The sequence below is a fragment of the Aethalodelphis obliquidens genome, unplaced genomic scaffold (genome assembly GCF_003676395.1).
Source record: "Aethalodelphis obliquidens isolate GAN/ISIS:26980383/991018 unplaced genomic scaffold, ASM367639v1 scaffold2, whole genome shotgun sequence".
NCBI classification, from domain to species: Eukaryota; Metazoa; Chordata; class Mammalia; order Artiodactyla; family Delphinidae; genus Aethalodelphis; species Aethalodelphis obliquidens.
The window spans coordinates 93,188,680-93,214,401 of NW_020837946.1; the positions used below are offsets into that span (position 1 = coordinate 93,188,680).

At 36.4% G+C, this 25,722-nt stretch overlaps 1 protein-coding gene across 13 annotated transcripts in view; it reads right to left on the reverse strand.

The window, feature by feature from the left end:
* The window catches only part of R3HDM1 (R3H domain containing 1), a 181,318-nt gene that overhangs the window by 48,785 nt on the left and 106,811 nt on the right, over positions 1-25,722 (reverse strand). For 6 of the 13 annotated variants that reach the window (XM_027132203.1, XM_027132172.1, XM_027132233.1 and 3 more), the window contains 5 exons: positions 22,062-22,316; positions 19,191-19,342; positions 15,252-15,353; positions 12,737-13,021; positions 6,345-6,468 (listed from right to left, as the gene is read on the reverse strand). In XM_027132203.1, the coding sequence (XP_026988004.1) occupies positions 6,345-6,468; positions 12,737-13,021; positions 15,252-15,353; positions 19,191-19,342; positions 22,062-22,316 (918 nt within the window). The remainder of the gene's footprint in view (positions 1-6,344; positions 6,469-12,736; positions 13,022-15,251; positions 15,354-19,190; positions 19,343-22,061; positions 22,317-25,722) is intronic. The other 7 variants (XM_027132263.1, XM_027132254.1, XM_027132284.1 and 4 more) reach the window with 5 other exon arrangements.

A 25,722-nucleotide genomic window follows, 5' to 3' on the forward strand; every position in this document is an offset into this window, starting at 1 on the left:
TAGAGGAGTGGCACTGTGCTTCAGGTTCATTATCTAAGTATTCAGACCAAAGGAAGGGAGGGACATAGCTCTGATAGTTTCAAAAGTATAGTTTGAAGACTGCCAAGTATGAGAAAAAAATCCAATGATCTGGAAAAGAGGGAGAAGGTTGAAGATTAGGAAGGGTAAAGTAGATTCCTAGAGAATGAAAAGTACCACTATGTTTGAAAAGTGCTACAAGAAGAGTACTTCCAGTATTCTGACGCTCAATACATCCCCAACTTGGCTACTACCTAAATGATTCTTTCCTCAATAAAGTGTGTTTCAGTACATCATAATTAAAAAAAAAAATCCTTCCTGTGATATATCTGGATTTAACCTGGGTGTAAGAGGAAAATAGAATATCTTTTATAGAAATTTGTGAGTATTGTGGGATAGCATCTATTTTGTAAAGCAAGCAATGCCTATATTAAGTGATACCAAACAACAGAATATAAACACCCAGATCTCAATATAAGGTATTATTTAACACTGACATTCTCCTTTGTTAAAGGACTGCACTGTTGCAATATTATCCCGTTTCTTCCAGCACTTTCAGAGGAAACCACAATCAATTTTGCAAGCTGAGAGAACTAGGACAATATAAATTGATGGCTCAGGCTCTTCCCCGGAGGGCTCCAAAGAATATTCTATTTTTAACTCTCTTTCACTTCAACAGAGAAGAGAGCAAGAAGGAAACACAGTGCTCAGCAGAAAAGTATTGCATCGGCTTTAACAGGCTAGTTTTATTTTATACAGGTGATCTCAAATAGCATTTGTGTTAAAGGAAAGCATTCTTAATAATACGGATTAGACATAATTAGAAAGATAATAAAAGAAACTGAAGAAGTGCTTAGTCAGAACAGCCATTTAATAAATCTAAGGTTATTTCATTTAACAGTATTATTAAATTTTTTCAAGATTGAATTTGTACAGCAGAAGCACTGTCAGGGTAGATTCTTCCTTTTTTGGATGAGCCATTTTGCCAACTTTAAATTTAATTGTAACTAGGTATCTACAAGACAGTTTGTGAGAACTGTTTCCAAATCACCAAAATCTCAAGTTTGTAATCTGTTTGTCTTATGTTTGCGGCACTATTCTAGTGAGCAGGCAAGTTCAACTAAGGATAGTCTGTTAGGTGAATGTGGAAGAACACACAGCTGCCAGCACATCTTTGCTATTCTTCTCCTCTATCACCCTCTGCTCTCCTACTTCTGTGCCTGAAATAAACATAAATACAAACATAAAAACAAATCTAATAAAAACAGCCACACAGAGGTTATAGCTCACAGCTATTTAAATGACAGTCCTGTGGAAGAGGGCATACGACTCAAGGAAATCTGTGGGTACTTACCAGATACATTTGGCTCCAGTGGCGGCAGGTTAATGGAGAAGGGAAAAGGGAAATAGGTGGATTTGTAGGTAATATACAATGTTTTAGTCTGAGCTGGTCAGGCAGTGCTAAGAAATTTTTACAGAAACAATGAAAAAACAAGGATAGTCAGCGCTACTACCCAGCAATATAAATACAAAATTCCTATTACTCAAGTCAAAAGTTGTCAGTAAAGAAATTGACTGTGTAGATAGAGTCCCTATTTGACATAAGTAAATCTCTTATCAATATCACCCCTCCTCCACTTATCCAATAGGGCCCTTTCTTCCTTGCTTGCCTTTTACACCCTGGTTACTTTTAAATTTGTGCCCTGCAATGCTGCCAGTATTCTGTGCACCTTAGACTATTTAACCTGAAATGTTCCTCCTGTGGTTGTGGTTCATCAGGACCCTACTGTAGTCTGCTGGTTGGAAAGCTAAGATTAAAGGTATAAATGCATTGATAATCTTTGAATTTAACAGAGGTTGCAAAACTGAAATGATATTTAGTTCTATGAAGTCATTTTGCTTCCCACATGCATACAATATCACAGTTTGGAAAAAAATTAAATTATATCCCTTCAAATAGCTTCAAATGCATTTACATGTCTTAGGTCCATTTAATGGCATGCATAATAATATTCCTAAAAAGTTATTTAGCAACAGGGAAAGAGATGTATTTGACTTTCGCTAATGAGTCTGGCATGCTTAAGACATTAAACTTTTAAGAAAAGCTCCAATCAAAATTAATCTGCCATTCAAATCTGCTTTGGAAAAGAAATTAAAGCAATAGCTTTCATGAATTTTTAAAAGATAAATATATTAAGCCAAGGTTGTCACTTAAATTCAAATCCCTATTTCTGAGTATGATGCATGATTAAAAGGCATTACAATTAATGGAAAATATAAGCAAATGTTAATATACTTTAATACAGCATTAAAAAGAAAAAAAAAAAAAAAAGGGCAGTGGAAACCTGAGTAAAAAGAAGCCAGGAAGCAGCTGAAAAAGAGACCGGTTCACTGTGAGAAATGTAAACCTCTCAGACAGTGCTACGGCCCCGAATCCAACAGCTCAGGAACAAGGCCAATTATTGCAAAATATTCAACATATATGGTGAAGCTGCAAACTTTTCAAAAGAGTCATAAGAATGAAAGCAGCTGCATAGAAAACAGCCAGGCCTCATAAACCTAAAATCTTTGCTACAATTACTACCTGCAGGAAAAGTTTCTTTATAGTATACCAAGCTTCTTATATGTAGTATACTTCATAGTATTCAAGCTGTAAATTTTATGATAAAGGGTTAAGATAACAAATCCATATTACTGCAGCTGGCAAGTAACCAGATCTTTTGAGATCTTTGCTTGTATGGCTCCAGTTTTGACAGTATGTCACTAAGCTACTGCACACCAGTTCTCCAATGTTCCACCTTTCTGAACTAGAAATGACTCACATAAGACAGACACACAGAATCATGGAATTTTAGAGTAAACAGAGGCTTCAATAGACGATACAGTAAAACTCCTTTACTTTGCAAGTGAGTAAATGGAAACCCGGAGGCTTTAAGTGATACACCTAATACCACTTAAATACAAATAAGGGTTGTCAGGATTTGACTCCTATTTTGTTTTCTTTCATGTTATATAATACATTGTCCAAAAGGCCTTATGTAGCCAGAATTTCTTCTGTTTCTGTTGACAGGGGCTGACTCAACCTTGTTTTAATGACCATAGTAGTTTCACATTCATAACAAAGGATTTGTACATTTATTCCCCAGCAGTAATGTTAGTACTGATTTCAATTCAGTCCCCATAATACACGGGTTTATTGTCAAGGAGATCAACAACTACTGCAGTTCTCTGGTACACACTTGCATGGAAGACCAAAGGCATTTTATCCTTGAGATATTTCCCCAACCTCCTTCCTGCCCCAAAAAGGGAAAATAACAAAAAATCCTGTATTTCTATTGCCCATACCCTACCTGATCTAAGAATATTTGATTCAATTGGGTTCGTTAATTTAGGGCGAAATTTCTTTAGAGTCATATACAAACATTTAAGAATTATTTTTTTCTATGTACCTCAGTGAAAAAAAATTGTTCCAAGTTTATCAATGCTTTCATCATTTGGCTGAATTATTAGTTTCACCCTTTTATGTAATAAAACAATATGCTTCTTGACTAAATGTTATTTGACAAGAAAAAGAAAAGTAAGGGATGTAACAAATTATTTCTAATTTTAATCAGATGGGGATGGTGGAATGTAGAGAAATATTACAAGGAAAAAAAATAAAAAATGAAATCCCAAAAGTATGATGTTTGCATATAAAAATGTAAATTACTGAGAAATTGCTATAAATCTGTACAGAAAATCAGAACAAAAAGTTCCTGTGTCCATTTCCCAGTGCATTTCACTTTTCTGTTAGGAGACACACAAACATAAATGCACATTTTTTCTGTCAAGTTTGACATAAAAAATAACCATTGGCTAACAATAAAAAAAAATCTTTAGATTATATAATCATCCAACTCCTACTAATTCTACAAAAATGTTCAGTATAATTACCAACACAATACGTGGCACTGGCACAACTGAACTTTTTCTTTAAAGGGAAATCTTCTCTTCTACTTATTAGCATAACAGCATTTCTTTCGCTTTCATGTAAGGGTGCTCTGAGGATTTATTTCTCTTCTATTCTTCAAACTGAATGACATGAAACCAACTCTAGTTATAAAGTGTTATATTATGACTGACTCTTTTTTTTTTTTTTTGCGGTACACGGGCCTCTCCCGTTGCGGAGCACAGGCTCCAGACGTGCAGGCTCAGTGGCCATGGCTCACGGGCCCAGCCGCTCCGCGGCACGCGGGATCTTCCCGGACCAGGGCACGAACCCATGTCCCCCTGCATCGGCAGGCGGACTCTCAACCACTGAGCCACCAGGGAAGCCCATGACTGACTCTTAAAGAGTCAAACACAATGTCAAAAGTCATTCAGACACACGCACTTTTCTGTGCCTGTACTGTCTAGATGCAATCTGACTTACTGTTTCCTTCCTTCTCACCATAACCAGCATTAGGAAAAACCCCACAATTGAAACATCACCGATGACAAACATATGCCATCTGTCATGTAGATATTTTGGCCCTGAATTAGGAGGCGTAGCATTTACAGTTGCTGTCCATTAAGTGGGAATATTTTTGAAAGAGAGGCAATTGTATGAGCACACTGGTCCTACCTGTGATTAAAAGTTTTAATTTTGTAGGCAGTTTGACAATGGAGAGGAATAAAAATTTTGCCATGAAAAAGAACAGAACTAAGAAGCCCACACAAATACGGAACAAAGTTTCTTTGCCTGCCTCATTAATAGGGTGTACTAATGAACTAATAAGTTAATTAGTCACATGCAAGATATTTGAATCGGGAAAGTTAAGACAAATTTTTTTTTTATTATCATAACATTAGCTGTAATCTGTATTGTAATTTTGGAAGAAAAAAATCATGACAATTATGATGTGAAAAGTCAGTCATGGAGGCCCAGGAAAACTTAGGAAATAATTTCTATTAGAATAAAACAACAATGTATTTAAAGTTAGTGAGCAGTGTCATCACCAATGTGCCCAGGTATAAAGGACAGCTTCTGATGCCTTTCAAAATTAGAGAATATACTAGTTTAGGTTATTTGAAGTGGAATGTATTATTAAAGTTTAGGAACAGAGGACAAATTCTAAGTTGGCCAAAATGACCACTGTATACACTCAACAGCCTTTGGAAGAACATTTGTCACACATACAATACAAGGCCAGTAACATGAAAAAGGGAAAAACCTACACATTAAGTACAAGACAACTCCTGAGAGCAAGACTGAGGACCTGGAGGTTCCCCTGCTGGGGAGATATAAATAAGAGTAATATCTGGTAAAGGAAGTTGATGACTCACAATGATGAGTGAAGACTGCACAAGTGAGGAGAGGCAAGAACACTTCTCATCAGACCGCCCAGTGCAGATGTCTTTCTCCTGAAACTGTGGAACCCCTCAAGAGTTCCACACATTATCAAGAGCAAGAAACTGCGTAAGTAGTGGTGGAGGGTTATGTGGCCTCAGCTAATCATGCTGACATAGTCTGAGCACCTTCAAACGGCGACAAGCAGCTAAAAAGGATTCAAAGAAACCAATAAAAATTCTCCTTCAACACCTAGAGTTATAAAAGGCTGAAAAGAATACCTTATTAAACATCTGGGGCAGAAGTACACATGTAGGTGGGAAGCATAGAGAGGAATGAGTTCAGTCAAATTAGTAAGGTAGCTTTTATACTGAGATCACAGTTGTTTCCACGGAATGCTTAAAGAAAATTTGAAAGGGGCAAAAGAAAAACTATCTTTTCAGTTCTAATATGTTTGATATGCTTAGGATTAGACTGCATTTGGTTTAAAAATACCTTTCACTATACAACCACAAAAACAAAACACAAAAAAGATGTGTAAGAACTTCATTCCTTTTAAGGCACTCCTGCGGAGACTAAGACATCAAAATATCTTCACTAGGCTAGAGTTCTCAACCAAACTTAGGTCATTCTGGTCCTTGTTTTTGGTTAGCTGTTCAGCAGACATCTTAACTTGCCTTGTCTGCCTTTTGCTGTTTACCACAGGTGAATTACCAGGCTGTAGAGGAGGCTTCAGCTACAATGGCAGTGAGTACCTGGAAGCTGCTCACCTGGTACAATCTTCTCATTATGGCTTCCAACTCTTTAGTATAGAAACCTGACACTGTGGTATTCCCTGGAGGGTGCTAAGATCGGCCCACTCTTTTCATCTCACTGGTTTGCATATTCATAGGTATGTACCTATCTGAAACCTTTGACAGACTGAGTGTGGCAGTATCTTAACAGTAAGACTGAAATAAAAGCAGGATGAAAAAACAGCAATACCGAAAGCTAAGAATTCCTAACCTCACATACTCACCTGCCTGCTGTGCAGGCTGTGGCAGTGGTTGGTTTAGATGTGAACTGTAATGGACAGAAGGGACTGGGCGATACTGAGGTTGACTGGAGTGGTAGTGGCCTGGAGCACAATAACAGGCTGGCATCTAGGATAAGCATTAAGGAAAAAAGAAAAAATCAATTTTACTTTTGCAGCAGAATTTTTTTTTTCCTGCCAGGAACATTGGAGTGTAATGAGTAATAATTCTCCCAAATAGTAATCATCTGAAAACGGGTTTTCTTAGCTTTAAATTTACCTGAAAAAAATTTTTTTAAATTTCAAACATAGTATACATAACAAAACACACCTACCAATTTGCCCACCGATCAGATTTAGTAGATTTAAATTTTGGGGCCATATTTGTTTCAGATTTTTCTCTCTTTTACCAAGTACTACTGAAATAGCTATGGCTCACTCCAACATTCCTTTGCTCTATATCCCATAGAAAAAGCATTATCCTGAAGTTGGTATATATCATTCCCATAAATGTTTTTAAGCTTCTAGTGTGTGTGTAATGTTATCCATACATACAATTGTTGAGAATTTTAAAAGTGTACATTTATGGTACTCTATATAACTTCATGCAACTTATTTTGCAATTAACATTGTTTTTGAGCACAAATCGCTAGCTCATTCAATTTAACTGCTGAACAGCAATCACCACATAAATAAGCCAGTTTATCCATTCCTACACTAATGCACACTTGCACTGGTTCCATTCTTTAATTTTTCTCATATTTCTAATGCAAATTAAAATGCCAATACAAGTTTTATTTGTCAATTATACTTAATAAAGCTGGAAAAATGCCAATAAGACTATCTTGATTTAGTTTTCCCTCCAGAGCTATCTGTATCAGCTGTGAATTTCTCTAAAAGTTATCTGATCTGGTTTGGGATGAAGAATAAACAATTAATCTAGTGATATGGAAGTATGTGTTAACTTTATTAGGTTCACGGGTTCTCTTAGGTTCTGCTTATCTGACTGGGTTACTTCTAAAAGACCAGAGATCTGTGGAAATCTTAAAGAGTGCCCATTTCATCTGGAAACCAGCCAAGCACAGAATTCCTGGATCAGTTGTAAGCCAAGAGCCGCCTAAATTTTCTGTAATATTCTTCTGTTTTTGAAACATAAGACACAATATACATGTGATCCCTTAATTTTTCCTGGAGGTATCAGCAAGCAATAGATATATCCTGATTTCGGATCTAATCCATTATTATACTTTTCAGTATGTGTGATGTGTATAAATAATACATTCTTCCTTTTCTCCTAATTAAAAAAAAAAAGATACTACTAAGGCAAAAATTATAACATCAAATTTTTCTTTATAATGTATACACATGCAATATATATGACAACAATAGCACAAACAATGGAGAGAGGGTAAATGGAATTATACTTTTAACATGACTAGTACATTTTTCTTGGAGTTTTATATGAATTCAAAGTAGATTTTGATAAGCTAAAGATACCTATCATAGTCCCTAAGGAAACCACATAAGCACAAGATTCAAAGGGCTGTAGACAAAAAGGCAACAGAAGAGATAAAACAGAACCCTGAAAGAATTCAAATAATATAAAGGAAGGAAAGCAAGAAGACAGGAGTAAAATATAGATATGACAAATGGAAAACAAATAGCAATGCGGCATACCTACATCTAACCATGTCAGGTGATATATTAAAGATAAAAGGACTAAACACTCCAATCAGACTGAATAAATCAGCAAATACCAACTATATACTGTATGTGAACAACATACTTTAAAGGCTGCAAATAAGAGGATGGAAAAAGACATATCATTTAAGTGCTAATCAAAAGAAGCCACTAATATTAAAGTCAGATAAAACAGGTTTCAAGGACTTCAAGATCGAAGTTGGAGGACTCACATTTTTTTTTTTTTTAACATCTTTATTGGGGTATAATTGCTTTGGAAGACTTACACTTTCTGATTTTAGACCTTACTAGAAAGGTACAGTAATAAAACAGTGTAGTACTGGCTAAAGATATAAATAGTGTAAAAATGAGAGTTGAGAAATAAACTCTTACACTTATGGTCAACTGATATTCGACAAGGGTACCAAGATTATTCAGCGGGAAAAGAAAAGTATCTTCAACAAAGGATGCTGAAATAAGTAGACATACACATGCAAAAGAATGAAGTTGGACCCTTACCTCATACCATATATAAAAATTAACTCAAAAGAGATACATGCCCTAAATATAGGAGCTAAACCCATAAAACTCTTAGCAGAAATCAGGGATACGTTTTTATGACCTTCGGTCTGGAAATGGATTCTTACATATGACACCAAAAGCATGAGCAACAAAATGAAAAGATGGATAAAGTGAACTTCACCAAATAAAAAAAAAACTTTTATACATTAAAGACATTATCAAAAATGTGAAAAGACAACCTACAGAATGGGTGAACATATTTGTAAAACAAACATCTGATAAGGGTCTAGAATCCAGAATATACAAGGAATTCTTACAGCTCAACTAAATGACAATCTGATTTAAAGACAGGCAAAGGACTTACACATTTCTCCCAAGATCAACAATGGCCAACAAGCACATGAAAAGATGATCAATATCACTAATCATTATAGACATGCAAGTCAAAACCATGAGATAACCACTTCACGCCAGGATGGCAATAATAATAATAATAATAATAATGGTAAATAACAAATGTTGGCAAGGATGTGGAGAAACTGGAACCTTTATACACTGCAAGTAGGAATATAAAATGGTTCAGACACCATGGAAAACAACCTGGCAGTTCCTCAAAAAGTTAAACATAGAATTATCATATCATCCAGTAATTTTTTCCTAGGTATGTACCCAAAGAAATGAAAACAGATACTTGAACAAATCCATGAACCTACATGCTCATAGAGCACTATTTACAATAGGCAAAAGGTGGAAACATCCCAAATTCAATAATGGTTGAAGATGAACAAATTGTGGTATATATATAAAATGGCATATTATGCAGCCATAAAAAGGCATGAAGTACTCATACATGCTACAACATGGATTAACCCTGAAACATTATGTTAAGCTAAAGAAGCCAGACACAGAATATAACGTATTACATGACTCCATTAATATGAAGTATCCAGAACGGTAAATCCATTCTTTATAGAGAATAAAGACTGATGGTTGCCAGGGGCTGTGGGGTGAGGGGAATGGGTATGAACTTTTCTTTTGGGGTGATAAAAATGTTTTGGAACTAGACATAGGTGATGGTTGCAAAACATTGTGAATGTACTAAATGCCACTGAATTGTTCACTTCAAACTGTTTAATTTTACGTTATGTGAACTTGATCTAAAAAAACAAAACCACAGGGCTTCCCTGTTGGCACAGTGGTTGAGAGTCTGCCTGCTGATGCAGGGGACACGGGTTCGTGCCCCAGTCCAGGAAGATCCCACATGCCGTGGAGTGGCTGGGCCCGTGGGCCATGGCCACTGAGCCTGCGCGTCCGGAGCCTGTGCTCCGCAACGGGAGAGGCCACAACAGTGAGAGGCCCGCGTACCGCAAAAAAAACCAAAAACCAAAAAAACAAACAAAAAACCCCCCACAAAACACTGAAATAATAGAGTACAAATTCTTTTCAAGTACAGACAAATCATTCCCCAAGAGACTACATGCTGGGACATGAAATAAGACTCAACAGGTTCCGAAACACTGAAAGCTTAGAGTAGATTCCCTGACCATATGCGACTAAGATAGAAATTGGTAACCATAAGCCCCAAACGTTTGGAAATTAACATGCTTCTAACGTAAATCATGGGTCTAAAAAGTCATAGGGGGACTTCCTTGGTGGCACAGTGGTTAAGAATCCACCTGCCAGTGCAGGGGACACAGGTTTGAGCCCTGGTCCAAGAAGATCCCACATGCTGCAGAGCAACTAAGCCTGTGCGCCACAACTACTGAGCCTGCACTCTACAGCCCGCGAGACACAACAACTGAAGCCCGTGCACCTAGAGCCCATGCTCTGCAACAAGAGAAGCCACCACAATGAGAAGCCCGCACTCCGCAACAAAGAGTAGCCCCTGCACGCTGCAACTAAAGAAAGCCCGTGTGCAGCAACGAAGACCCAATGCAGCCAAAGATAAATAAATAAATAAATTTATAAAAAACAAAACAAAAAAACCTTATATTAGTAATAGTTCAAATAGAAAATGAATAAACAAAACTAATGAAGCCCTAAGTTGTTTTTCTTTTTTCTTTTCTTTTTTTTTTTTTTTTTGTGGTACGTGGGCCTCTCCCGTTGCGGAGCACAGGCTCCGGACGTGCAGGCACAGCAGCCATGGCTCACGGGCCCAGCCGCTCCGCGGCATGCGGGATCTTCCCGGACCGGGGCACGAAGCCGTGTCGCCTGCATTGACAGGCGGACTCCCAACCACTGCACCACCAGGGAAGCCCTTCTAAGCTGTTTTTCTTTTAACATCATCAAGAGAATTGATAAACCTCTAGTTAAACTAATAAAGGAAAAAGAAGACTGAAATTACTAATATCTTTAGATCCTGAAGATACTAAAAGTATAAAAAGGGGATATTACATATGAGCAACTTTATGCCAAAAAGTTTCACAACATAAATGAAATTGATACAAACTACCATCCAAAATGAAAAGGAAATTGTAACGGCCCTATATCTAATACTAAAAAATAAGAATTCATAATTTAAAAACCTTCCCTGCAAAAGAAATCCAGGTCCAGATGGATTCATTAGTGCAATTCTAGCAAATATTCAAGAAGAAATAACACCAATTCTACATAAAATCCTTTAGAAAATAAAGGAGGGAACACTATCCAACTCATTTTGAAGTCAGTACCACCCTGGGTACTACAACCTGAAAAAGACATTACAAGCAAACTACAGACTGATATCCTTCATGAATATACATGCAAAAATCCATAAGAAAATACTAGCAAATTGAACGCAGTGATATATAAAAAAGATAACTATATCATGATATATATATCACTACATATCGTGAGGTATGTTCCAGAAACAAAAGGTTAGTTTAACATTCAAAAGTCAAAGTAATTTACTGTATAAGTAGACTAAAGGGGAAAAAACCCCACATGATCACCTCAATAGATGCCAAAAAAATTTTTTTACAAGATTAATATCCATTCATGGTAAAGACTCTTAGCAAACTAGGAATATTAGAAAATTGTACAAAAAACCCCACATATAGTATCACAGTTAATGATGAAAGACTGAACGCTTACCCTTATGGCTGGAAACAAGGAAAGCATATATACTTTCAAAACTTATATTTAAGTTAATACATGGATTCTAGAGATTTTTACTTCCCTCTGTTGTGTTGAAAGTATTCAACATAAGGGCTCCTAGCTAATGTAATAAGGCAAGCAAAAGAATCAAAAGGTATATAGATTGGAAAGGATAATATATGTAGAATAATCAAATTTAGAAAGTCCACAGGATAAAAGATCAGTATATAAAAAACAATTATATTTCTACATACTAGCAATGAACAAATAGAAAATAAAATTTTAAAATAATCTCCTTTAGAATATCACCTTAAAACATTCAATATTTAGGGATATATTAAAAAAATACGTGTAACACTTGTGTGATGAAAACTACAAAATACTGTTGACAAAAAATTAAGGAAGATCTAAATAAATGGAGAGAGATACCATGTTCGTGCATTGGACGATTCAATGGTGTTAAGATGTTAATTCTCCCCAAAATGATCTACCTCTTCTTAAAATGTATCATTTTATTTTTATAGTGCATTTACTTTACTGTGTTTCTCTTAAGCTAATCAGAACAAAAAAAACTTCTCAGAGTCAGAAGGAAACTCAAAGATCACATAGTGTAACCCTCCAACTGAAGTGTCTACATGTCATGTGGTTGTCTAGCATGCACTTGAAAATCTCCAAAAGGGAAGATGACTACAAGCTTTGCTTACAGGTTCTCACAAATCCTATCCATGCGAAATTAAAAATAAGCTCTCTAGGGGCTTCCCTGATGGCGCTGGGGTTGAGAATCTGCCTGCCAATGCAGGGAACACGGGTTTGAGCCCTGGTCTGGGAAGATCCCACATGCCACGGAGCAACTGGGCCCGTGAGCCGCAACTACTGAGCCTGCGCGTCTGGAGCCTGTGCTCCGCAACAAGAGAGGCTGCGACAGTGAGAGGCCTGCGCACCACGATGAAGAGCGGCCCCCGCTCGCCGCAACTAGAGAAAGCCCTCGTGCAGAAACGAAGACCCAACACAGACAAAAATAAATTAATTAATTAAAATAAAATTTAAAAAAAAATCTCTAGTTAAAAGTGATCTTAAATGAGAGGCTTCCACAGGAGAGAAAAGATGAAAAAGCAATGTACCTGTGGAGAGGGCTGTTGAATATATCCTTGCTGCTGGAGCACAGGCTGGCTGACAGGATGACCAGAGGCAGAATAGCCAGCAGTAGGGACTGGCTGCCCAGGTGGTAGCGGAGGAGGAGGCGGTGGCGGCGGTGGTGGAGGGGCTGCTGTCATGATATAACCAGACTGCTGTGGGGACTGAAGAACAACAGTGGACTGGAACATGGTGGCGTGAGGATCAGAACCATCTGCAGATGGCTGGCGGGCAAGACTCATGTGGCTAAACTGAGACCCAAGGTTGTCCTGCTAACAAAGGGAGAAGTCAGAAATCAGTAAGCTTTCCATACATAGACCAAACTTATCAAAGAAAAATACTTCACATATTTTAAGAAGAGTTGCAGTAGTATATATTACGGAAATCATGTATCTACAACAGACATGACTTAGTAGAAGAACAGCTTCAAGAAAATTAGAACTCTAAGGCAGCAAGGTAGGACTATTACAATGCTATCATTGCAAATTACTCATAAAATATATCTAACGGAAATGTATAGCATGCAGAAAAGAGTAGGGTGTAACATTACACAATAAAAAAATGAAAAGACACTATCTAAATGAAGACTAAAGGCACACTTTTATATTATACAATTAACATTTTCTGAAAGGACTTTGAAGACCAGGAGTGTAGCAGCGCATGGTACTAATTACTCTTTACTTTAAATCGGTGCCCTTCTTCCCAGAAGGCAAGATTCAGGTTCTATGCATTTCTGTATCTCCTCCCATACCTAACAATCAAATATACTAAGAGAAATGAAATAAAATATATAAAATCTACCCTCCCTGATGTACACTCTAATCTCTCAACATTAATTTGGTCATAAACTCTTCCATAGTGTTTATCCTTAAGTCAGATGTTAGACAAATATAATCCAAATGACAGTTTCCTACTGCTTTTGCTACTTAAGAGAGCCGGCAATGGTGCCCAGCCAAGAAAGAGTTACGATTTATATGCCATCTGACAAATGTTTCTCTGACTCAACAGCATAAGGATCAATTCTGACTAGTCTACATAATATCACTGATATGACGATAATGGGGTTAAAAAGGCGTTCCCTTGCTCCCAAGGAGCCACAGACTGGCGACAATATGTACCATATTTTGTTAAGAGGGAAAATTTGAAAAAAAGTTACTTAAAATATTGTGGTAATTGAGTTGTTAGATCAAAGCTGTTGACATGTCTGCAATTTCTATAATCTGCTGGTTTCTGCAAAGTAAATCAAGGCTATGGAGATGATAAAGGGACTGAAAAAAAAGGGAACCTGACTTAAGTGACTGAAAGTATATGGCTTTACTCTTCTCAAATGGTTGCTCTGACAGAGTCTAGCACTATTCATAGAATTCAATGAATAGTTTCAGAAGAGGAAAATATACTTACAAATACCTACTAGCTGTAATTACAACGTAATATGGCCAAATATTTTAAAAAGAGATACCATAACTATATACCACCATCAGAGTCATCTTGGTAAAAAAAGTCATTTTCTTAATCCAATGATCTGCCATTTTTCCAAAACATTTTTGAGGTTTTTATGGTATTTCTAAAAATGTTGTCAACCTTCTCAATGCTGGCAAAATTTCATTTTTTTAGACTGAAAGTGATTTTCGAAAATCATTCAGAGCCAAGGCTGGTAAATAAGGTTGCCTCAAGCTTAAAACAAAAACATCCCCAACAAAACAAAACATTTCTAAAAAGTGGCAAGTGATTTTAAGATATAGCTTATAATTTAACCTGGATGTGATTTCAAAATGTGATGGCCAGATAGTCTGAAAAATAAGAGCATCACTGGGAGAAGTATACTGGTGGTTAGGCAGATTCATTTAAAGGGAAGGACATTAACACTTATTGAATATCTATTTCATGTTAGGCACTATGTAGGAGGTACTTTATATGGTGCCCTCATATGCTCAGTAACTAGAGAAGGTCACACAGAGAACACATGGCAATGGTGTATCTGAGTTCTTACTGAGATGTATAACTTGGGGCATACTTTGGATTAAATGAAGTACCATCACTTTTAGTCACAGATTACATATCTAGAGATCTTCTTTGGAAATATACTAAGGAGGATGTCTTATGTAATTGGAAGCTCCAATTCACCCTAATGACTGATACTAAGTCTACTGGACCTGGGGCACTGGGGAAAGAACAGAAAGCCTAAACCCAGATGAAAGCTGCCACCCCAGGACCGCACAGACCTGCACTGGCCTCAATGAGAAAATTAGCTAAAACATCTTAGGACTTGAAAAGGGAGGAAAAGATTAGGCTTTACACAATCACTGTGATAAGCCAATATAACAAATATTTTATGGAAGAGAATAAATTATTTCTAATACAGGTTAGAAATGCTTTTTCAAAATGTATGTAACCCTGACTTTAGAAAATCATAAAAGAACATATCACATCAATCACATTCACAAGGATTCATCACACATCCATCCACAGAAACAACGCAGGAGGTGAATAGAGATATAGTACCACGGAGTATTGCTGGGTGGGTGAGACTGGCAGGAACGGGGATGGGTAAGGGGCTGTAGAGTACTGAACAGGCTGTGAAGAGGGCTGCAGAGGACGAATAGGCTAAGGAATAACAGGTTGGCAAACAATGTTAATGTCGGAATAAAATGTTAGAAGAATTGCATAAAATGGAAAGTTAACTTTTTTTGGCAATAACTTAAAACTACAAAGTCACCTAAAATACAACATTATAGGAAACAACAAAAACAATACTAAGCGAAGAAACTCTACATAGAAAAATTTTGAGAACATACATTTAAATTTAAAACATAATTAGAAAGATAATTTTTTTCATAAAAGTATTTATTAGATTCACTGCAACAGGTAATTTAGACATTTCAAATCCTATTATCTAACAAGACCCCTGGGTTAAGTCAGTAAAAGCAAAACCATTTATCCTTACTTCCTGGTTTGATGACGGGGCTGTTCTACTTAGCTATGTAACACTAAGCAATGAAAGAAAAACTTCACTCACTCTTATTATCAGACAGTATATCTTACATAATACCTATGGCCAAGTATCCTCTCTATTTGATAAGGTATGATTAGATAACTCTTTTGGGACCAAACTGCCTAAATTTTAGCAATTTTTAAACAAAAATGTACTGTGAGTACCATTAATAGCCTAAAGAAAACACACACATACATATAAGCACGTGCACACACACACAAACAGATCTTTTTACATAAGGAAGATAAACACAGTTTTCTTCTAACTAAAAATTTTTATTGAGAGAATATTAGGAGCTGAGAAACTACACTTGGTCTTTGAACAACTCAGGGATTAGGGGCACTGACCCTCTGCACGGTCAAAAATCTGTGTATAACTTATGGTTGGTCCTGTGCCTGCAGATTCTACTCCACAGATTCAACCAATCACAGATCATGTATACTGTAGTTATGTATTTAGTGAAAAAAATCTATGTATAAGTGGACCCTCGCAGTTCAAACCCATGTGGTTTGACAATCCACTGTAATTATTTGAAATTCTTTTTACTAACGAAATACTCCTGCATTTCAGAGAAAAAAAATTTTAAGTTTTATGTTTCCCAAGGGCACTCAAAACACAGGTGTTCTGAAACATGAAAGAGGTTTCAATCCTTTCTAAATTTTAGGGAATACAGCTGGCCATCTATAGGCTAATAATGGCATTTAGTTTCCCAGTCTTACATTTATATAGTTTATTACAAAGGACAATATATATATTGGTTTAATGACTATCATAATCTACCATTCAGGTGGCAATCAGGTTAAAGGAAATTAAGTGACCTGTATACAACCATTTAAACAAGCACTGGAGGAACCCAAGTCATTTTATCTAATGAAAACTCTTAGTTTTGGTTACAATATACATACATGAATCTCCCTGGACAATAACTCCAAACAGTATACTTTAGAAACGCAAAATTAACTAAATAAGATTTAGTTAATTTTGGGAACTAAAATTAACTAAATTAACAGGGAATAATCTAGATAAGGAGAAATTCTTAGGACTAAGACGTATAATGATGAGTTTGCCCTTCCACCACAAAATCAACGCAACAGTTTCTGGAAAAAATGAAAGGCTTAGATTAGTTTAGAATTCCACAAAAAGTTCTAGAGCTAACATACTAAAAAAAGTATAAGCTGAAAATCTACAGAGTAGCCACTGGTTCCTCACTAACCTCTTGACTAGAAATTAGCAAGCTTCCTAATGGATGACAGCACATATCACACTAAATGAGGTGTTGTGGCTTTAAAACTACCAAGTACAAGCTATATAATGTGTTATTAAGTCAGACAACCATTAAGACACAACTTTCTTCCAGAAAACGCGACCTACTAGGTCAGTGTCAGATGAAACAAAAGCCTTAGTCTGCTGGGGCGTAAAAGAAACAAGAACACTGTGAGCACTAAGGGTAGGACTTAATGTCTGCTAGAGTGTCAAGTGGTAATGAGAAAAATGTGGGCTAGAAGACTGGCTGATCAAAGTGAAATTCTGACACTACGTAGAAAAGAAAAAGCGCTAGCACTTCCTTTTTCCTACTTAAATTGCAACTGGCTGTAAAATAACATCCACTTAAAGTGACTGGTTTCAAGAACGCAGCCCATTTGAAGGCTTTGGAAATCACAGCATTACTGTGTTTGGTTATTTGAAATTTCATGGATGGATTATCTCAGTGTGCAAGAGATCGCTACTGAGTATCATTTGTTCATCAATTCTCTATTCTTGTATTTGACGAAGAATTACCAGAAACACCTGAAGCAATGCCAGGAAAAACAGCCATGGAGTTTGAGGCATACCCCAATATTTCAAGTTATAGTCTATTAAGACAGCATTTCTTTTTTTTTTTTGCGGTATGCGGACCTCTCACTGTTGTGGCCTCTCCCGTTGCGGAGCACAGGCTCTGGACGCGCAGGCTCAGCAGCCACGGCTCACGGGCCCAGCCTCTCCGCGGCGTGTGGGATCTTCCCGGACCAGGGCACGAACCCATGTCCCCTGCATCAGCAGGCGGACTCTCAACCACTGCGCCACCAGGAAAGCCCTAAGACAGCATTTCTAAACTAAGCTGCCTACATCTTCACTTAGGACTGTCTTTTAAAGCTAAATCAGGCAAAGCTATTTCTAAGAGATAATAATCTGAAACATATAACCACAGATTAAACCCTTAGGATTTTTTGAAGGTGCCTGACTAACATTATTTCCATTGAATTAAATCAAATGAAAATCAGCCCTATAAAGCTCTTGGTGAAATTCACAGCACTGCAAAGATGACCACACAATAGCAAATGAAAGGGAAACACTTCAAGACCAAGTTGAATGAAACCAAGGCAGAGAAGGCCAGGGAGGGAGTTTTATGTAGTTTAATATGTACCTGAGTGTATGTAATCAAACGGGGTTGGGAAGTGGGTATGGGAGTCTTTGGAAGTAGTTTTAGACAGTTTCCTCTACATATATGAATTCATTTGTATGGTCTTGGAAGTGCATCAAACACCTTGAAGTCCTACTTCAGAGAAACTGCCTTGCCCAGTATTACAAGTCTTAATTGCCAGAGCAATAATTATTTGCATTAGTTTAAAAATATTTGATAACTTTATCAAACTGCTCATACATTTTTCACCCCTGCAGTACAAATATAACTTGTGAATAAAACTAATGAAATTTCTCCAGTTCAAGTTTATCACTATACTTCTTTCTCAAAACATTACTCTGCATGTTCTCACCAGTGGAATATTTAGATCGTCTTCCAGGGAAAAAGAGGTGCAAATAACTGTACAAACTGCCTTTGATATGCTACACAACCTTTAAAAGATAGAATGAAAGTAAGAATTTACACTAGTATAGTCAAGTTCAGCAAGAATGAGTAACACATCTACAGGGGAAAAGCTTGAATGTGAAAATGCATGTGTAAACTCTAAACATTTATACAAATTCAAGATATTATTAAGAGCACTACTGAGAATTCTATATCAATGTTTCTGTCTTTATCTTTCACAGAGCAGGTGGGGTGGAGAGTACCTTGTAGCGAGGAGAGTCAACTCAGTTTCTTCTAAGTGCTTGATCTGTTGAATCTTAGAACAACTCACTTTGCTCACTGGGGTAATGAACTATCTTAGTTTTATTTTTTATTCCTCTGGTCCCTTGCCTGCTGTTGTGAAATGCAAGGTATAAAATACTCACCATACAGGGTCGTGAGATAAAAATTTCCCTTCCTTCCAATATATATTCTGTTTTCATTAGCAGAAAAGCCCTTGAAGTTAACCTCTCTTCCTACGAGCGATGAGTAGGACATCACTGGTGGAGAATACTAAAGTTCTAAGAGACACTTACTTGGGCTCTCTCGATTATAATTAGTGACTTTAGTCCCAAATATGCAAAGGCAGGTGAACTTAGCATTGTGTAATCGTGGACGTGTGCACCTGTGAGAAGATGTGATGGGCTGCTTGCTGCTGAGGTGGCAGTGCTGGCAGAGGCGGCTGTGGAGGTCCAGGCACTTGGGCTCTAACTGGCTGTTGAGTCACAGGAGGGCTACACACAACTGGACTCCCATCTGGGTTTAGGAAGGGCTGACCTGAAAATTTTAAAAAGGAAGAACAAAAGATCATTTACGATGGAGACCGAATATAGGTCGCTCTACAGACAACTTACAGCACATGTCTGCAGTCCTGATTCATAATTCCAAAAGCGTCAAGGTTCTGGAAACCAAAAGCTTTTCTTACCTTGGAAAGCAAAACCTGATCTTACACGAGCCTATTAATAGTCTTTATATTTCCCACTTAGAGTAAATATTCAAAATTTTTGCTGCGGTGTTTTACTATGGGGGTGCCGTGCCAGAAACCACTTGAGTTGTTTTATACTACACAGTATTTTCCAAGAAACTCAATTCTGAAACACATCTTGCTCAAGGGATTGAGTTACAGGATTGTGTAACATTTCAGTTTCAAGGGGAAAAAAAAATACTTGACTTTGGGATACTGGAAATTTATTAATTAGCCTGTTAGATGGTAAGAAATATCTAATTTACAGGTCACACTGCATATATTTAACTAGTAAGATTAAAAGCTGATGAAAATTAAAATGGTTGATAACTTCAAATTTCAAATTGTGGAGTTGATGGCAGTGTCCTTATTTTATAACTTCTAACTTGTTAAAAGTAGAAAATAATTTAAAAATTCTAAATAATTTTCTAAAAAAATTTCCTTTCACTTCCAATGAGCTTTACTCATAGGTAAGAAATAAAACGAGAGAGAACTTTAGTACTGATCTTGAGGCTTATTCTTATTGGTTACCAATTACGAGAGGAATACTTTTAAGTAACTCTCTACACATACATTCTAAACAAGTTTTTCTTATTATGCAAAGTAATATTCTTAGAAATAACTAACAAATACAGAATAACTAACAAATACAGATCAGAAAGTAAATAAATTCCCCATAATCTTATCATCAACAATTTGGATACCTTCCTTCCAGACTTTTTCAATGTACACATAAACAGATTCAAAGTGTAGTATTTTTCCTTGCTATACACTGAATGATTTTAAAAAACACACTAGATTATTAAAAAAAGAAAGAAAGAAAAATGAAAGGACTATGTGAAATAAAGAGATCATTGACTACATACCCTTTTAGGATGGGAAGAATATCTATGTGTCTTAAACTGCCTTCAAAACATCCTCTCTTTTTTTAAAATAAACTTGTGACATATAATAAAATAATATTTGGGAAAGCAGAATACACTGTTCCATTGCTGTCAAGTGGAAAAAGTTCTCCAAAGTCAAATTATTTTCATCAGTTAATTTCCTGATAATTTATGTGATGGTTATAGATAACTAAAAGCAAGCCATGCTGGATATTTGTTGATTGTTATAAATAATTTTGAAAAAAAAAATGGTAGAGAAGACTTGAGTGAAAGCATGTTTAAAAGTAACTTAAGGATTGTGTGAAAAAAGCTGGATGTGTGGTGATGCTGTTCTCAAAAACAAAGAGATCACTTTTGGGCTAATTTAAAATTAAGTATACAATTTAATTTCAGGTTGCTTAGTTTCTCATTTCTACTCAAATGAAGCTTCCACGTTACCAAAACCATGTTAACTAATATTCTGACTTAAAAATAATAGAAAATAGTAAAATATTAAATCATCTTATATTCTGCCCCAGGAAAACAAGAAGTTTAGTAATATAATAGACTTGAAGGATCAGAAGATAACGGTTATAAAGCAAAAACTGAGTTTCTGAAGAGTCAGTTATTTACGCTAATTCCATTTTTACAACAGAAACAAAAGTTTGAATACTTTATCTTAAAAAAGAGATGCAAATGAAATCTGAAGGTAACAAGTTCCCAGCCATGGTTTTTTCTACAACAAACAAAAGGCAGGTTTCAGAACACTCAGAGACTCTGACACACCTTGCCCAACTACTGCCATGCTGATATGATCACATTAGCTAAATCTGAATCTTTAAGGTTATTGAATGACTTAAGGTGATTTTCATTATCTTACCATATGATTGGGCTATGTTATTTTGATTAGAAACCAAAACTTCTTGCCATTAAAAAAAAATTTTATTTTCTCAATATAAGTCATTTTTGCCAATATACATAATGAAATGTATTATGACTGCAGTTTCTTAATCTCTCTGAAGTTCAGTTTCCTTATCTGTAAATGTAGATTTCACCTACCTAACAGGGTTGCTATAAGTAATGTATTTAAAGCACATAATACAGTACATGACACATGATAAACAATAAATACAAAGTACTATCTAATTGCAAAGAATGTGTTGTCAATATTAATTCATAACGACTATCTATTTTCTTTCACTACTAATAAGATGTTCTTTAGCTTTTCCTAAGTAGAAAACAGTTACCATATTCAGAAGAGCAATTACTTATGGGTTCTTTCCACCGCATTACGTAAGAAGTAAGAGCTGCTAACGTTCTCCTTCTTCATGAAATGCATACTATTTTTCCCACGGTAAAACTGTTCTATCAAATAAAGTTCTTTCAAAGGTGGTTGTCCCATTTCTAGGAAATGAATTGTTTCTTAATTATTTGGCCTAAAAGATGATGTCATGGATGTCACAAGGAGAAAAATACTTTCTGATATAAATGTCTTTTAACATTCTCTAGCATAAAGTGTTTTTATTAAAGTTCTAGGGAAAATGCTAATCACACATGAAATATAAAAAGCTGACAATGCATATACAGATAATACATTTAATACATATTCTTTAGTTTTCAGATAACTCCTGATATCTCAACTGAAATAAACCTTTTTCTGGATACCAACCTGTTTGTGGGTTGATCAGAATACTGCCAGGTGGTATGCCTGTCGCTTCCAAGGGAAGCAAAAAGAAGCTAGTGCTAGGAGATGCGACTTGCCCATTTAGGCCACCATCAAAGGAAAGAGAACTATGAGTGCTGACAGTTGGATAGACGACAGGTGCGCCATGAGAAGACTGGCTGAGAGCTGTACCTGGAAGAGGCTGCTGGATGTGAGAGAGAGAGCCCGTAGATGACCCTACACTACCAGAAGACTCAGAACCTAGGGGAGGAGTAATGAAAAAGAGGGAATTTTTTAAACCTCATATAAAAACGCAGGTTTTAAATAAGTAACAATAAAATTCACATTGCATAACATGCAGTTACCACATGAAAGCATGAACTATTTTTGACTTACTGTACAATTTTGCTTCCCCTCTCCACCAAGAACATGTTTAATACAGCAAAACTGATCACATAAGTTGCAAGAGAAGTCATAGCCAAAGCATGCAACTAAAGCAAGTCTATAATACTGGGTTGGCCAAAAGATTCGTTCGGTTTTTTTCCGTAAGATGGCTCTAGTAGCACTTAGTTCTCTTTAACTTTATTTGAAACAAGTTTGTTAGACTGTATGTGACAGCTGCAGTTAAAAAAAAACTTACCAAAATTGGTGAATTTTTGTAAAGCCATTTTAATATTGAAGATGGAAGAAAATAGCAACATTTTCGGCATATTATGCTTTAGTATTTGAAAAAAGGTAAAAACGCAACTGAAACGCAAAAAGAGATTTGTGCCGTGTATGGAGAAGGTGCTGCGACTGATCGAATACGTCAAAAGTGGTTTGCGAACTTTCGTGATGGATATTTCCTGCTGGACGATACTCCAGAGCTGAGTAGACTAGTTGAAGTTGACAGCGATCAAACTGAGACGTTAATTGAGAACAATCAACGTTATACTACATAGGAGATAGGTGACATACTCAAAATATCCAAATCAAGCATTGAAAATCATTTGCACTAGCCTGGTTATGTGAATCGCTTTGATGTTTGGGTTCCACGTAAGTTAAGTGAAAAAAACCTTCTCGACTGTATTTCTACATGAAATTCTCTACTGAAATGTAATGAAATCGGGTTTTGTTTTTTTTTTTTGCGGTATGGGGGCCTCTCACTGCTGTGGCCTCTCTCCCGTTGCGGAGCACAGGCTCCGGACGCGCAGGCTCAGCGGCCATGGCTCACGGGCCCAGCCGCTCTGCGGCATGTGGGATCTTCCCGGACCGGGGCATGAACCTGCGTCCACTGCATTGGCAGGCGGACTCTCAACCACTGCGCCACCAAGGAAGCCCCGAAATCGTTCCGTTTTTAAAACACATTGTGACGGGCGATGAAAAGTGGATACTATAAGATAACGTGGAATGGAAGAGATCATGGGGCATGTGAAATGAACCACCAACCACACCAAAGGCCACTCTTCATCCAAAGAAGGTGATTGTGTAAATAGTAGGATTGGAAGGGGGTCCTCTATTATAAGCTCCTTCCGGAAAACCAAACGATTCACTCCAAGAAGTACTGCTCCCAGTTAGACCAAATGAAAGCAGCACTCGAAGAAAAGCGTCCAGAATTAGTCAACAGAAAACACATAATCTTCCATCGAGGTAACGCAAGATGGCATGTTTCTTTGATGACCAGGCAAAAACTGTTGCAGCTTGGCTGGGAAGTTCTGATTCATCTGCCGTATTCACCAGACATTGCACCTTAGGATTTCCATTTATTTCAGTCTTTACAAAATTCTCTTAATGGAAAAAAATTTCAATTCTCTTGAAGACTGTAAAAGGCACCTGGAACAGTTCTTTGCTCAAAAAGATAAAAAGTTTTGGGAAGATGGAATTATGAAGTTGCCTGAAAAATGGCAGAAGGCAATGGAACGGTGAATATGTTGTTCAATAAAGTTCTTGGTGAAAATGAAAAATGTGTCTTTTATTTTTACTTAAAAACTGAAGGCACTATTTGGCCAACCCAGTAACAGCAGCCACAGACAGCCACAAAAAACACATTACCCACATTCCCAAAAGGACAAAGTTATGTATATTTTTACCTTTTAGATTAACACCTAGGAATATACAGATTATAATTTCTCCCCCAGGACAAAGAACTTAGCACAGCCAAATGCCCAAAACCTCTTATATCAGAAACCCCTTATCTATAAGAACACAGAAAGATTAAGAGTAGTGTAGGAAATATCAAAAATGATAATTCTCTATCAAGAGAAACAACTGTCAGGTTTCACTGCAGACTTTCATTTTCAGCTCGTAATCATAGCATCTTCCTGTAACGTAAAGTCAACTTTCAATTTTTTATCATAGAAAGGGACAAAGGTAGAATAAAAATATTCCAAGTACTTACATTAGCATCAGCTTAAAATTTATTTCTCACTGTACTTAATAAGCTAATTTGATAATTTATTTTTAACTGCTTTCCTGCCTCCAATCTACTTAATTTTCTATTATACAGAGACTGAAAAAGTCACCGACTTTCAGTATAATGGCTTAAGGTAGACAATGAGACAATGAAAGAAAAGAAAAGATTTTGATGATGTAAATAGTTAATTAGGTTTTGAATAACAGAATTGACTCTGGGATGGAGAATTAATTTTTAATGAATGACATAAACAAATATGATACACTACAGCGACTGCCTCGGAAGGATAACTTCTATTTTAAGTTGTGCCAAAAATGACTATCTCCAAGAACTATATGAAAAAAAGTTTTTTCCTAATAAAAGAATTAAATATTTATTTTCATCTCTGAAGATAATATAGATTATAAATAGTACATGTTCTAAAAATGTTTTAGGGACTTCCCTGGTGGTCTAGTGGTTGGGAATATGTCTTGCAATGCAGGGTCACTGGTTTGATCCCTGGTCAGGGAACTAAGATCCCACATGCTGCTGGGCAACTGGGTCCGTGTGCTGCAACTACTGAGCCTGTGCAGAGCCTGTGCAGTCTGGAGCCTGCGCACCGCAACAAAAGATCCCACGTGCCATAACTAAGACTCAATGCAGCAAAAAAATATAAATAAATAAATTTAAAAAAATGTTTTCATTTGGCTGTGTGTCTAAATGACTTTCTCACAACACATGAGTAGTTTTTTTTCCTGGTATGATGACATGATGACTGACCGTTTATCAAATAAATGCATATTTGGTACATATGCATATTTCTTATATTCATTTACCTATCTTTAGCAAGAGTCTATCATATACACTAAGACATTTTAAATATACACATTATAAGTTAAAAAGATGACAAGTGCAATTCACAAACCTTAAGAATTTAAAGTACTGAATTACAGTCAGAGATGAGAAAAATTTACTCTGTCACCTTCAAATTTACACCTCTCCCTTCAATTGTTATCTGTGTAAAACCATATATCTAGGCTTTACCCGAAAGGATAAAGAGCCATTTCTGCTGATTTTCATGCTTATTTTGGGATACAAATAAAGATCCGTGAGGATCCTAAAAGAGACATGAACTTTAGTATCGAAGCCAGTGAAAGTGAAAAGAGAAAAATGCTAGGAGCCTAAAAGTTATGTAATCTAAAAGCAAAGAAGCTAGTAGAATGAGAATGTTATTGAAATTTCTACTTATCCATAATAATTACATTGTATTATATTTCTTTAGTTTTTAAATTCCTC